The 12,500-nt window shown below is 31.0% G+C and overlaps 1 protein-coding gene across 3 annotated transcripts in view; it reads right to left on the reverse strand.

Moving 5' to 3' along the window:
* LOC124951794 (UDP-N-acetylglucosamine--peptide N-acetylglucosaminyltransferase 110 kDa subunit) overlaps positions 1-12,500 on the reverse strand; it is an 18,961-nt gene that overhangs the window by 450 nt on the left and 6,011 nt on the right. For all 3 annotated transcript variants that reach the window (XM_047500695.1, XM_047500696.1, XM_047500694.1), the window contains 8 exons: positions 8,365-8,561; positions 4,880-4,969; positions 4,505-4,685; positions 3,145-3,747; positions 2,265-2,779; positions 1,367-1,820; positions 829-1,205; positions 1-421 (listed from right to left, as the gene is read on the reverse strand). The exon at positions 1-421 is cut by the window's left edge and continues 450 nt beyond it. In XM_047500695.1, the coding sequence (XP_047356651.1) occupies positions 247-421; positions 829-1,205; positions 1,367-1,820; positions 2,265-2,779; positions 3,145-3,747; positions 4,505-4,685; positions 4,880-4,969; positions 8,365-8,561 (2,592 nt within the window). In that variant the 3' untranslated portion in view covers positions 1-246. The remainder of the gene's footprint in view (positions 422-828; positions 1,206-1,366; positions 1,821-2,264; positions 2,780-3,144; positions 3,748-4,504; positions 4,686-4,879; positions 4,970-8,364; positions 8,562-12,500) is intronic.

Consider the following 12,500-nt stretch of genomic DNA (forward strand, 5'->3'; position numbering starts at 1 on the left):
TATTATTACAATAATGAGATGCCGAACGATCGGATCGCAAATAATGGTTTTTGAAAAAGAAATAGAAAAGAAAAAGAGAGAGAGAAAAAGAGAGAGAGAGAGAGAGAGAGAGAGAAAAGAAAAAAGAGAGAAAGAGAGAGAGAGAGAGAGAGAGGAGCAGCAGTTGTACAACTCAATAATATAATAATCTTGTAAATGTGTGATTTCTAATAAACTTAAAATAATATTATATTCAAAATCGTTGAATCACTTTTGACTTTCCGATTTGTCAATGGCTGCCACATGATCCGGCTTTTCTCCTCGAGCAAAACGTTCCCACATTTTTTTATATAACATTTCCATACCCATGGCATACAATTCGCAATTGAATAATGGACTTTCTGAACGCGCCTTCCATACCTTCGCACGTGTCGCTTTCAAGCTGGAAATATAAAAGGAAATAATGAAAGGATTTCTTCTTTTTTTTTTGTTTTTTGTTTTTTTTGTTTTTTTGAATAAGGTGTAAAAAAAATCGACATATGAAAAAGATCGGCCAATAATTCCTACATAATTTTAAATATTAATTATTTCTATTTTTGTCGAAACCACTTTTCATGGTTTCTTTTTATCTCTTTCTTACTTCAGAGAAAAAAAAAAAAAAAAAAAAAAAAAAAAAAAAAAAAAAAAAAATGAAACTTGTTTACTGATCTAAAAAATTAGCCTAAAAAAAAAAAATCTCTAAGATAAAAATAATTGATATTTAAAATCATTAAAAAATTTTTGACATTTATATGCATCTGTGTGTGTATGTTGTTCTGTGTATACATATATTATTTATATAATACGTACTATTCTCGATCGGTTCCCAACCGTATAGCAATTTCTTGATATTCCTGTCTCGTCCTAGCTACTAATTCAGGACAACCAAGTGTATTCAATTGGCTAGCAGCGACACGAGATGCCAATGTTTCTCCAGGCAACGTAACAACCGGCGTACCAGTCCAAAGTACGTCCATACTTGTGGTATGTCCATTACATAATGGTGTATCTAAACAAACGTCGGCCAATTGACCGCGCCTAACGTGTTCTTCTTTAGCAGCAACGTTACTGAATAATATCCTACCAGGAGCGAGACCTAATTGTTGTGCTGTCGCTTGAAGATTAGGTTCACCAACTGCTGGGAATCTCAACAGCCAAAGTACTGAATTTGGCACGTTCTTTAAAATCTATAATTAAAACAGAACAAAAAAAAATATACATATATATATATATATATAAATATTTTTTAAATACTATGTCATACGTATTATTGATTTGAAAAAATTAATCGATTAATATTAATTTAAATTTTGTTTCTTTTTTTTTGCTTGTTTGCTTGATAACTTACGTGCGCCCACATGTGAAGAGTAAGAGGATCGATCTTGTACAATTGATTAAAATTGCAATAAACAACTGCATCTTCCGGTAAACCATATTGTTGTCTCGTAGTAATGACAATGTTCTGAGGCACTTCCTCGCCCGTGGCAGTTTTGTTGTTGACTTGAGTAGTCGCCATACCGTTCTGCACTACAACACCATTTACAGACATCTGACATTGACCAGAAGCTATCATCGTCTCAATCGGAGTAGTTGTTGGTAATTCGGCTACTTTCAATGAAATTTCAACGGGTTTGTTTTTCGCATCTGGCACCACAACCTCGCGGATTTCTTTCACCAATGTATTTTCAATCATCGGCGACAAATCGGTAGCATTAATAACAGCCACATTATCTGCCACTTTGCCTTTTGGATTTAGTTTGTCCGTTAAAATGAGACGTTCCTTCAGATGTGGGAACATTTGTCTATGAGAGAAAAGAGAAAAAAAATAAAAAATAAAAAATAAAAAAGAAAAAAATCATGATAGAATATAGAGATAATATGTTTCATAAAATTGTAAAGCTCGGGAAGGAGCCAGAAAAGATCCTAGGGATTTTTTTTTTTTTTTTTATCATTTCTTCATCTTACTTTATCTTATAATATGTTTTTTTATTAACTTTCTCAAATTAATTTCTTTCCAAATTGTAAAAAAAAATTATGAATTTAACTTGTCAACATACAAGGCTAAAATATCACGAAAGAAACTAGTATATTTTGATTTATATATATATAAAAAAAAATAAATAAAAAAAAAAAAAAAAATCATCTAGGAACTTTTAATCAATCTTTTTATAAAAGTATTCTATTAGATAATAATTCGAGATAGAGATAAAGATAAAAGATAAATAGATAGATCGATAGATACTTACTTGTGATCTCCAATAAAATACGTGTGTGGCATATAAGCTAGTTTCTCACTATATTGAGTAGCAAGTTCGAGAGGAGATGTAACCTCATCGGTGATTAAATAATCCATGAAACTAGCGCCAGATGTACCAGGATAACCTAGCCACATAACTTGAATAGGTGCTGGTCTCAAAGCAAAGATCTCATTTCTTGCTCCTTTCGTGTAACCATTCATGTTAACGAGTATATGAATACCATCGGCATTAATACGATCGGCGGCCTTTCCATTGCACGGTGTCTGTGATAGATCAACAAAATGTTCAGCCTCTCTGGCAATTTTTGCTCGGAATGTTGTCCCGTCGTCGGCACTCAATGCATAACAAAAAATTTCAACGTTCGAACGATCGTGTAGGCCAGGAATCGATTGCATTAAATGACTTGTCGGATGATTTCCAAAATCTGATGAAACATAACCAACTTTCAAACGTGCGCTAACTTCTCGTGGATATTTGTATGGTTGTTTATGTAGAACATGGATCTGTAATTAAAAAAAAAAAAAAAAAAAAAAAAAAAAAAAAAAAAAAAACAAAATTAATTACATATAATATTATAAATATATATGTACGTATGTACGTATGTATGTATACGCCATAATAGATAATAACATAAGAGAGTAGGAGCCAAAAAAGTTTCTAGATGATTTTAAACATACAATTGGCTTTTATAATTTTATTATTTCTATATAAGAGAAAGCATAACAAGTTTTTAAAGAATCATTGTTTTCAAGTAGGAACAATTTTAATACATCGTGTGTATTGATGTAATTGATTGATAATTTATTATTTATCATTTATGAGGGACAGGGTAAAAAAAAGAAAAAAAATAATAACGATAATACTATACCTTTTCAATACATAGGTTGGCATGCCTAGCAGCAATGGCTTTTCGAAAATCATGAGACAATGGATAGAGCATCGAATGATGAGGATGTACGCTAGGTAATCTATTTTTATCAAGTTGTTCGGCAACGATCGAAACAAGTTTTTTCATCCTAGCCTCATAATCGGTCCAATCGCATACAATTTGAAGACAGTGTGCCAAATTACAATAAGCATCGGGAAAGTCCGGTTTAAGTTTTAATGCCGTCCTGTATGACTGAATAGCTTCAGGAATATTCCCGGAATCCTTGTGGATTGAAGCCAAGTTGGAATGAGCATCGGCAAAAGCAGGATTTATTTGTATTGCCCTTGTATAACATTGAAGGGCACCTTGTATATCTTGCATCTCCTTAAGGGTATTACCCATATTCGAATAAGCATCTGCAAATGTTGGCTGTATGCGAATCGCTTCCTTGTAATGCATTAGTGCTTCGTTTAACTTTCCTTGTTGTTGTAATACTGATGCAAGATTGCTATGTGCGGCAGCAAACTCTGGAAATACTTCGAGAGCCTTCAAATAAAGTCGCGTAGCTTCTTCTATATATCCTTGCTCGCGTTTTATGTTGGCCTATAATATAAAGAAATTAAATAATTTTTACATAAATAAAATTATTAGGTTGGAAACTATGAAACGGGCGTTGAATGGAAAAAAAAAAAAAAACAAAAACGCCCGTTTCATAGTTTCCAATCTAATATTTATACATATGTATATATATATATATATATGTATTATATAGAAAAAAATATAATATATTATTGTAAAGAAAAAGTATAACTATTATTAAAAGTAATCTTAAATTATTATTAATTAGAAAAAGTATCAAACGACAGAGACGATGATTATGAAAGTGATACAACTATTAAATCACGTATAAATATATTATAAGTTTTGAAATATTATAACATTTGAATATGAATTATTTTTATTAATTAATAAATTTTATTAATCTGTATCTATATTTGTATATTTTGTAATGAATAAATAAAATTTGCAACTACGTGTCGCAATAAATAAACGTTTTAAATATTATTTTTTCCATTATATAACAACAAACTAACGCCCTGTAGTATTTCGATTGATAATTTAATAAAAAAAAAAAAAAATAAAAAGAAGAGATAAAAAAAAATATATATATATATTTAAGTATTATAAGTATTATTGAATTATCGAAAGGATATAATTATTCCCTTTAGATAATTAAAAAAAAATTGTTAATGTCCTTGGAACATTATTATTATCCAATATTTTAGAATTAAATGAAAATGCCACATTCATAATCACACCTACGCTTAAAAATTTTGTTCAAATCAAATATATGTAGTACCAAATTATTGAGAGAATCGGCATGAGTTGGACAAAGCCGGAGGGCGGTATTATAACATTCTTCGGCCTCGACCACTTGCCCCTTCTCTTTGAGAGCGTTCGCCAAATTGCAATAGGCATCCGGGAAATTTGGCTGTAGCTCGATGGCACGACGATAAGTGTCAATTGCAAGATCGATGAGACTGCAATTTTCAAAAATATAAATATCTTTTTGTTCATTAGAATGAAAATTCGCTTATCAACGCGTTTTTCTCAATGAAGTATCTAATTATATTTAATTTACGATATTACTATAATATTGAGAATGTAATTTATTGATTTGATTATTAATTGATATATATCAATAAAAATTGAATAAATGCGAACGGACACATACCCTTGTTCATAATAAACGCATGCCAAGTTTCCATGTACGACGGCATTATTTGGACTGAGATTCAATGCACGTAAATAGGCAGCGACAGCTCTGTAAAATAAGAATAAAAAAATATATATATATATACATATATGTGTATACACACACACACACACACACACACACACAGCAGCGCACGCACCAAACGATCCTTAAAAACGTGTAAAAAAGAAAAAAAAAAATGATCCCTAAACTACGTGACCTTGAAAGAATAAATCCCATACCTACGTAGACTCAGCCATTATGATTTTATGAAGTCTTGATATAGAAATACGAGAAGAAAAACGATAAAAAGAAAAAAAAGGAAGAAAATTAAAATTATCCTTTCCCTATATATTTTATATGCATATATGACTTTCTCACTCTCACTCTATCTCTATCTCTGTCTCTAATCTAATCTCACGGCTACATAGACGCGATTAGAAAACACGTGTCTTCTCAATTCACTATTTAAACTAAGCACTCTAACAATCCTATAATAATAATAACAATGACAATAATAATAATAATAATAATAATAATAATAATAATAATAATAATAATAATAATAATAATGATGAAAATATAAAAGAGGGAGAAAACGATGAGGAGATAAAGAGAAACCTTTTGACCCAATGTTTAATCCAGGAAGTACATCCAGTAACTTGATTAGTCGATCGAGATAGACTCCTTTCTAATCTCCTTACAGGAAAAAATGGTGGAATTGAAGTCGAAGGCGATATCACCGTATAAACTACAACGCACTGGCAGTCCATTCCTTTTCCATGATGACGTACGACAAGGAACGTAGTTGCTAAGAGAATGCTTCACATCCTTCTAAAGCCTTCTATCTATCTCTCTCTCTCTCTCTCTCTCTCTCTCACTCACTCACTCTCTCTCTCTTCTCTTCTCTTCTCTTCTCTTAGTAAAGAAGGAGATTGAAATATATATATATATATGTGTGTGTGTATGTGTGTGTGTGTGTGTGAGAGAGAGAGTATGAGTGTGAGTATGTGTATACGTGTATTTTTTTCCTCAAGCTCACGTATACACTATCAAGTAAGCCATGTTTTTGGCAATAGTAGTGGTCTCTTGGAAAGAGTAAGAGCAAAGAAAGAAGCAAGCAAGCAAGTAAGGAAGCAAACAAGCAGAACACCAGTAGCGAAGGGTGTTTCTTGGGGGCGGAGCGATTCTCTTGGAATCGATAGCTGTCCTCGAGATTCTCTCTCCCGACTCCTATACTGTGCGTAACTTCGAGGATAGCCACCAAGGTTTAATACACGCGCACATATCAAAAAATATACACTATGTATGTATATATATATATATACATATATATATATATATATGTGTGTGTGTGTGTGTGTGTGTAGAACTACGTTTATGTGATAATGTGTACTTTTTTATGTATAGCATGATTTAATATAGATATACTTTTTATATACACAATATACATGCGTATATAGTGTATATAGTGTATGTGTGTGTGTGTGTGTTGCAAGAGAAAGAGAGAGAGAGAGAGAGAGAGAGTCTTACATGTTACAAATTATTCAAGGACAACGTTATCGTTGTTGTTATTGTTGTCTGTTCGCATTACTATTATTACAGATCTATTTATTAATGCGCATGATACATTTTGATATTATCATATAAATGTTAGAATATATAAAATATCTATAGAATTTAAATATAGTAATTTTTCTTTTCATTTAAAAACAAAAAAAAGAAGAAAGTTATCTTATATATAGATTTTGATATGATTAAATAAATTCAATTAATTTATATTTAATATGAGTGATTATAGATTTTTAATTTAATAGGATCGTTCGGTAATCTTGTTCAAAAAAAAAAAAAAAAAAAAAAAAAAAAAAAGAAAAGAGAAAAAAAAGGAGAGAAAAAAAAGAAAAAAGAGGAAAAAAAAAATTAAAATGTTATAAAATGTATTAATATATTGTTGCATAATAATATGTTATTAATGTATTAAAATTTTTTTTTTACGTCCCAATGAGAAAATCAATCTCATTTAGAATTATTTAATAATTTTTATTATTATTATTTTTTTTTTTTTTTTTTTTTTTTTTTTTTTTTTTTTTTTTTTTTTTATACATAGCATATGCCCAATATGCCGGACGATGAACTTTAAGGGCTATCGCATAATATCGATCGATCTCGACGTATTTACACGACGACTCATGCGCTCTTCTGCTATGTACTTCGAATATTGGAAACACCTAACAACAGTGTTTCTTGAATATTTTCTTAATTTATCTATCCCTTCGACAATTTCTTTTTCTTTTTTTTCTCCTTTTTTTTTTCTTTTTTCCCCTATTATTTTACTTTCTTGAAAATTTTCTAATCGTAAAAACAAAATCAAACGGAAAGTGGAAATTTTATTATTTGCAAAAAAAAAAAAAAAAAAAAAAAAATTAGGAAGAAGTTGTATGGCCCCCTCACTCCCATTGACGTCATGGAATTACATCAAAGGAATAACTATGGTAGCCGCGAATAGTTTGATTTAGCACGAACTTTAAATTCACCGCTCATAGAATAAAAGCGACGACAGATCAAATCGTGCATAAAAGAAGAAAAAGAGGAAAATGGAGGAAAACGAAAAAAAAAAAAAAAAAAAAAAAAAAAAAAAGAAAAGAAGAAAAAAGAAATAAAAGAAAAGAAAAATAATCCCTCAAAGTAAATTCGAATCTGAAATGTAATACAAGAAGAGAATTTGAAACACTAATCCGCGACTTGCTGTCGTCGAGAGCTAGCGTCTCTTTCTTTTTCTGAAAAATAAAAAAAAAAAGGGGAGGAAAAAAGAGAGAGAGAGAGAGAGAGAAAAAAAAAAGAAAAAATTTGAAGTAACAAATAACAAAAAATTTCACTAATACGCATTCGAAAAATGTAACACCAACGAAATAATACATATTAAAGAAATAATCTTCGTATATCTCCAAATAATTCCTAATGCGATTATTTTAATCTTTTTGGACTCTTCAGAGAAACATGGAAAAGGACGACCATTCATGCTATAATCAATGAAACACAAATCGTTATGAATATAAGCTACGATTTTGTAATAAATCGTGTAATGGCGAAGAAGACTCTCACATCGTCAGATTATAAATCATGGCGAATCAGACGAGTGTAGAAATAAAAATAATATTAATACTAAATATACTAATGCAACGAAGAATAATCACTTATCACTATAATGAACGAATCTAAAGTACCAATAGAAATAAACGTAATTTCATGGTTAATCGTGTTTCGATGCATTTTATGGAACGCTTATAAACATTAAAGACAAAAAAAAAAACAAAACCAAAAAAATTTAAAAATTTAATTAAAAAAAAAAAAAAAAAAAAACCGCTTTAATTAAAAAGAACGCTCATAAAAATCATAAAAAAAAAAAAAAAAAGAAAATTAAAGGAACAAACGTATCAAAGATTTAATTATTATTATTTTCTTACCTGTCGAAGATACGTGCCTCCTTGAGTACATTTCCTAAATTGATGTAAGCATCCAAAAAGTTCGGATCTAAAGCAACAGCCTTCTCAAAATGATGAATGGCCAACCATATTTCTCCCTGAGCATTGAAAACGCAACCTAAGTTGCTCCAGGCGACAGCAAAGTCTGGTCTTGTCTCGATCGCCTTCAGATAGCATGCCTAAAGATAAACCGACGAGAAAAAAAAAGGATAAATTAGTTTTAATTTTGTTCGCGTACTCGAGCGTGACGCGCCGCGCGCATTGCCCGACCTCCCATCGCCGCGCTGCAGCTTATGGTTGGTTGACCTCCCTTGAAAAGCTTACGTTGAAGAAGTTTTAGATCTTTATTGCCTCTGTATTCTCTTTCTTTCTTTCTATTTCTCTCTCTCTCTCTCTCTCTCTCTCTCTCTCTCTCTCTCTCTCTCTCTCTCTCTCTCTCTCTCTCTCATTCTCTCTCCTTTTCCTCAATTTTAGATGATATTGATTAATATTCATCTAATCATTTTCAATCTCTGTCTATCTGTCCCTGTCTGTCTGTCTGTCTCTCTCTCTCTTTCTCACTCATTCTCTCTTTCTCTCTCTCTCTCTCTCACCCCCTCTCCCTCTCCTCCCTTTCTCTCACTCTTCCTCACTCTCACTCTCACCCTCTCACTCTCACTCTCTCACTCTCTCTCTCTCCCCCCCCTTTCTCCTAAACATATATATAAAAAAATAAAAAATTTCATTAAACATTAATCAAAACATTGAATATTTAATAAACGGTCAAAAAAGAAAAAAAAAAAAAGAAAAAAAAAAGAAAAACAATTCAAAGATAATGCTTTTAGTTATATAAAAAATACCAATATGGCGGACTAATGTTTTCAAATTTTACAAGAAAATTTTTATGTATTAATAAATATTGAAAAACAATTATTATAATGACCTGGATAGAAAGAGAGAAAAATATGAAGAGAGAGAGAGAGAGAGAGAGAGAGAGAGAGAGAGAGAAAGAGAGAGAGAGAAAGAGAGAGAGAGAGAAGGGGGAGAGACAGCGAGCGAGAGAGAGAGAGACAGAGAGAAAGAGAGAGACAGAGAGAGAGAGAGAGAGAGAGAGAGAGAAAGAGAGACATATGAATTATACAGAGGCAAATTTTCACTAAATATCAAAAGTAAAGACATTGTTGTTATGATTAGGAGAATGATATGATTTAGGATGTTAGGGTAATGGAAGCGCGCTAAGAGTGTCATCGTTGATGGCGAAAGACGCCATTTTTTATCTCGTGTTTAACGATTCTCCGAAATGCGTCCGGTGGAACACGTCGAACACGTTTCAAACGCCGTTCGCCATTATATTTTTCTCCATTATCGAATTTCCATTCACTCTGCATTTTAACATTCGCCGGAAAAATCCAAAATATATTCCATTAGTCATTCATACTTCTGCTGCCAAAATTCGAATCGTCAAAAGAGAAAAGAATCGAGATATATATATATATATATATATATATATATATATATATATATATAACAACAAATATATGATGTTTTGATATATATATATATATATATATATATATAAAAATATCATATATTTCAAGGGCACAATGATAATATGAAAAATTGTGTGCTCTTGTTTATTTCTTTTCTCCTAAGACGAAGCCGAAGAAGATGACACCCTTAAGGGTCCAAACATGGATATTCATCGCGCGTGCCGAGAGGTGGGCTGCATAATTCTTAAAAAACAGTGTAATCCGTACCTAAACAATAAGTAAAAGGGCATTTACACTCGGCCGATCCCTCAAGGATACGGTACGATTTCTCGTGGATAATATGTAAGTGTATCAAATGTTTCAAAACATTTTGATCAATAATTTTTTTGCGCATTATAATAATAATAATAATAATAATAATAATAATAATAATAATAATAATAATAATAATAATAATAATAATAACAATAACAATAACAATAACAATAATAACAATAACAATAACAATAACAATAACAATAATAATAATAATAATGTTTCCAAAAAAAACTGATTCCTTCATTATATTCCATCTTTTTTTTTCTCTCGCAACGATCTACCAATTCGGGAAAAGAAAAAAAAAGAAAAAAGATATTTAAAAAAAAAAAAAAAAAAAAAAAAAAAAAAAAAATAACTTCGAAAAAAAAATAAGATGATCAATGTTAGGATTCGATTTTTCAAGGAAGAAAGATGGCAAGAAAAAAGGAGAATACATTTGTAAATAGGAAATAAAGAGGAGGTAGAGATCGGCCTTGGGAATTACTTTACCTGCAGAGTACCCTTCGGTAGGTTGACGGTAGGTACGGCTCGCAAGCTCTCATATTAAACTTAGACACCGAGAGACAGTGTGTTACTGAATAACCAGATTCAGATTCACCCTTTGACGAAGGAACTGGTGGAAACCGACCAATCACATAGCTCCGACTTCCCATCCTAGAGATGATCATCCCATCCACAACAATAAGACAGCTGCGTTAATGTCTCTTCACTTGATACTCTTCGCCTCAATTTTTGTCTTTTTTTTCTTTTTTTTGTACGTATATATATCATATATGTATATATATATATATATATATTTTCTTTTTTGTTTTTTTCTGTCATCAATGCTTAACAAATATTTCCATGCTTCGCTAAGCATGTCAGCCACCATACTTTTAATCTCATATTTTTTATATATATATATATGTATATGTATATATATATATATATATATACACATTATTTAGAAAAAAAAAAAGATCAAAATAAAACCCGCCGTTGAGATAAATAAAATATTCAAACTTATTAAATTACATCGTGTGAAAACACATAAAATTAATGAAAACTTATATACGTCGGTGTGCGATGAACTGTGCAGGCGGCTGAACGAGCTAAGCGAGATATCAACGAGCTAACAAACGAGATCTTAGGAATGGTAGATTAATTCTCTAACGGAAAGCTTTCCTCATCGTCCAAATATATTGACCGATTAATCGTGTATCTATGCGTCGATATCTCTTAAGAAAAAATCAAAAGAATTCAATGAATTGTATAGTAATACTTTCTCTCTCTCTCTCTCTCTCTCTCTCGCACTCTCCCTCTTTCACTCTCCCTCTCTCTCTCTCTCTCTCTCTCTCTCTTTCTCTCTCTCTCTCTCTATCTCTCTTTATATATATATATATATTTAAATATTCTGTAAAAAGTGAAAAGAGATTAAGTTATCTGTAAGAACACGAATACATACACAATTATCGGCTTTCGCTGCGCCGCGCTGCAAAATACAGATTACCTGACCAATTACGCTATCATACTCTTTTTCAAATCACTATTTAATAACTCGCACAAAGTCAATTGACTTTTGCGAGTTTTGGAAAAAAAAAATGTTCATTATTCTTACGTTCATATTCTGTTCCTTCCATCTTTTTTTTTCTTTTTTTTTCTTTTTTTTTTTTTTTATATATATATATATTTTTCTATATATAGTACTTTGTCAAATATTTATTTATTATATTACTTAGAAAAAAAAAAAAGGAGAGTGAGAGAAAATAAAAAAAAAAAAAAAAAAAAAAAAAGAAAAATTCATCTCTTTCTACGCGAAAGTATGCAATCGAATAACAGTCAGGTAATCTCGCGCTCATCACATTTTATCGTACACACTAAAATTCTACTAATCTCGTTGAGTAGTGGGGAAACAGGATTGCATATGCCCACAGGTGTGTAACGACCTGTATGCCTATAGTAAAAAAATATTTTGAGGAAGATATGTTTTGAGTAGAAAGACAACTTAATTACTAAATTCGCGCGCTAGCAGAACCTACCATTTTATCGCATATTTGTAATAACGAAATACATGAATTATATATACATCTTTCTCTTTCTTTTTTTTTCCCTTTTTTTTTTTTTTCTCTTTATTTCTTCTTTTCTTCCCGACCCCCGCCCCCACCCCCTATTTTCTTTCTCCCGATTTTGCGATACGTACGTACACAATTTTAGGTAGGATCTGCTATAATGCATGATTTTGCTATAACGCCATAAGACAACAAAATTACAATCAACATTACATAATAGCGTTACTGCAAAATGCGCAATGCCAGAATTGGATCCCTTTTTTTTCACATTTGCTTTAATTTA

The sequence above is a fragment of the Vespa velutina genome, chromosome 9, assembly GCF_912470025.1.
Source record: "Vespa velutina chromosome 9, iVesVel2.1, whole genome shotgun sequence".
Taxonomy (NCBI): domain Eukaryota; kingdom Metazoa; phylum Arthropoda; class Insecta; order Hymenoptera; family Vespidae; genus Vespa; species Vespa velutina.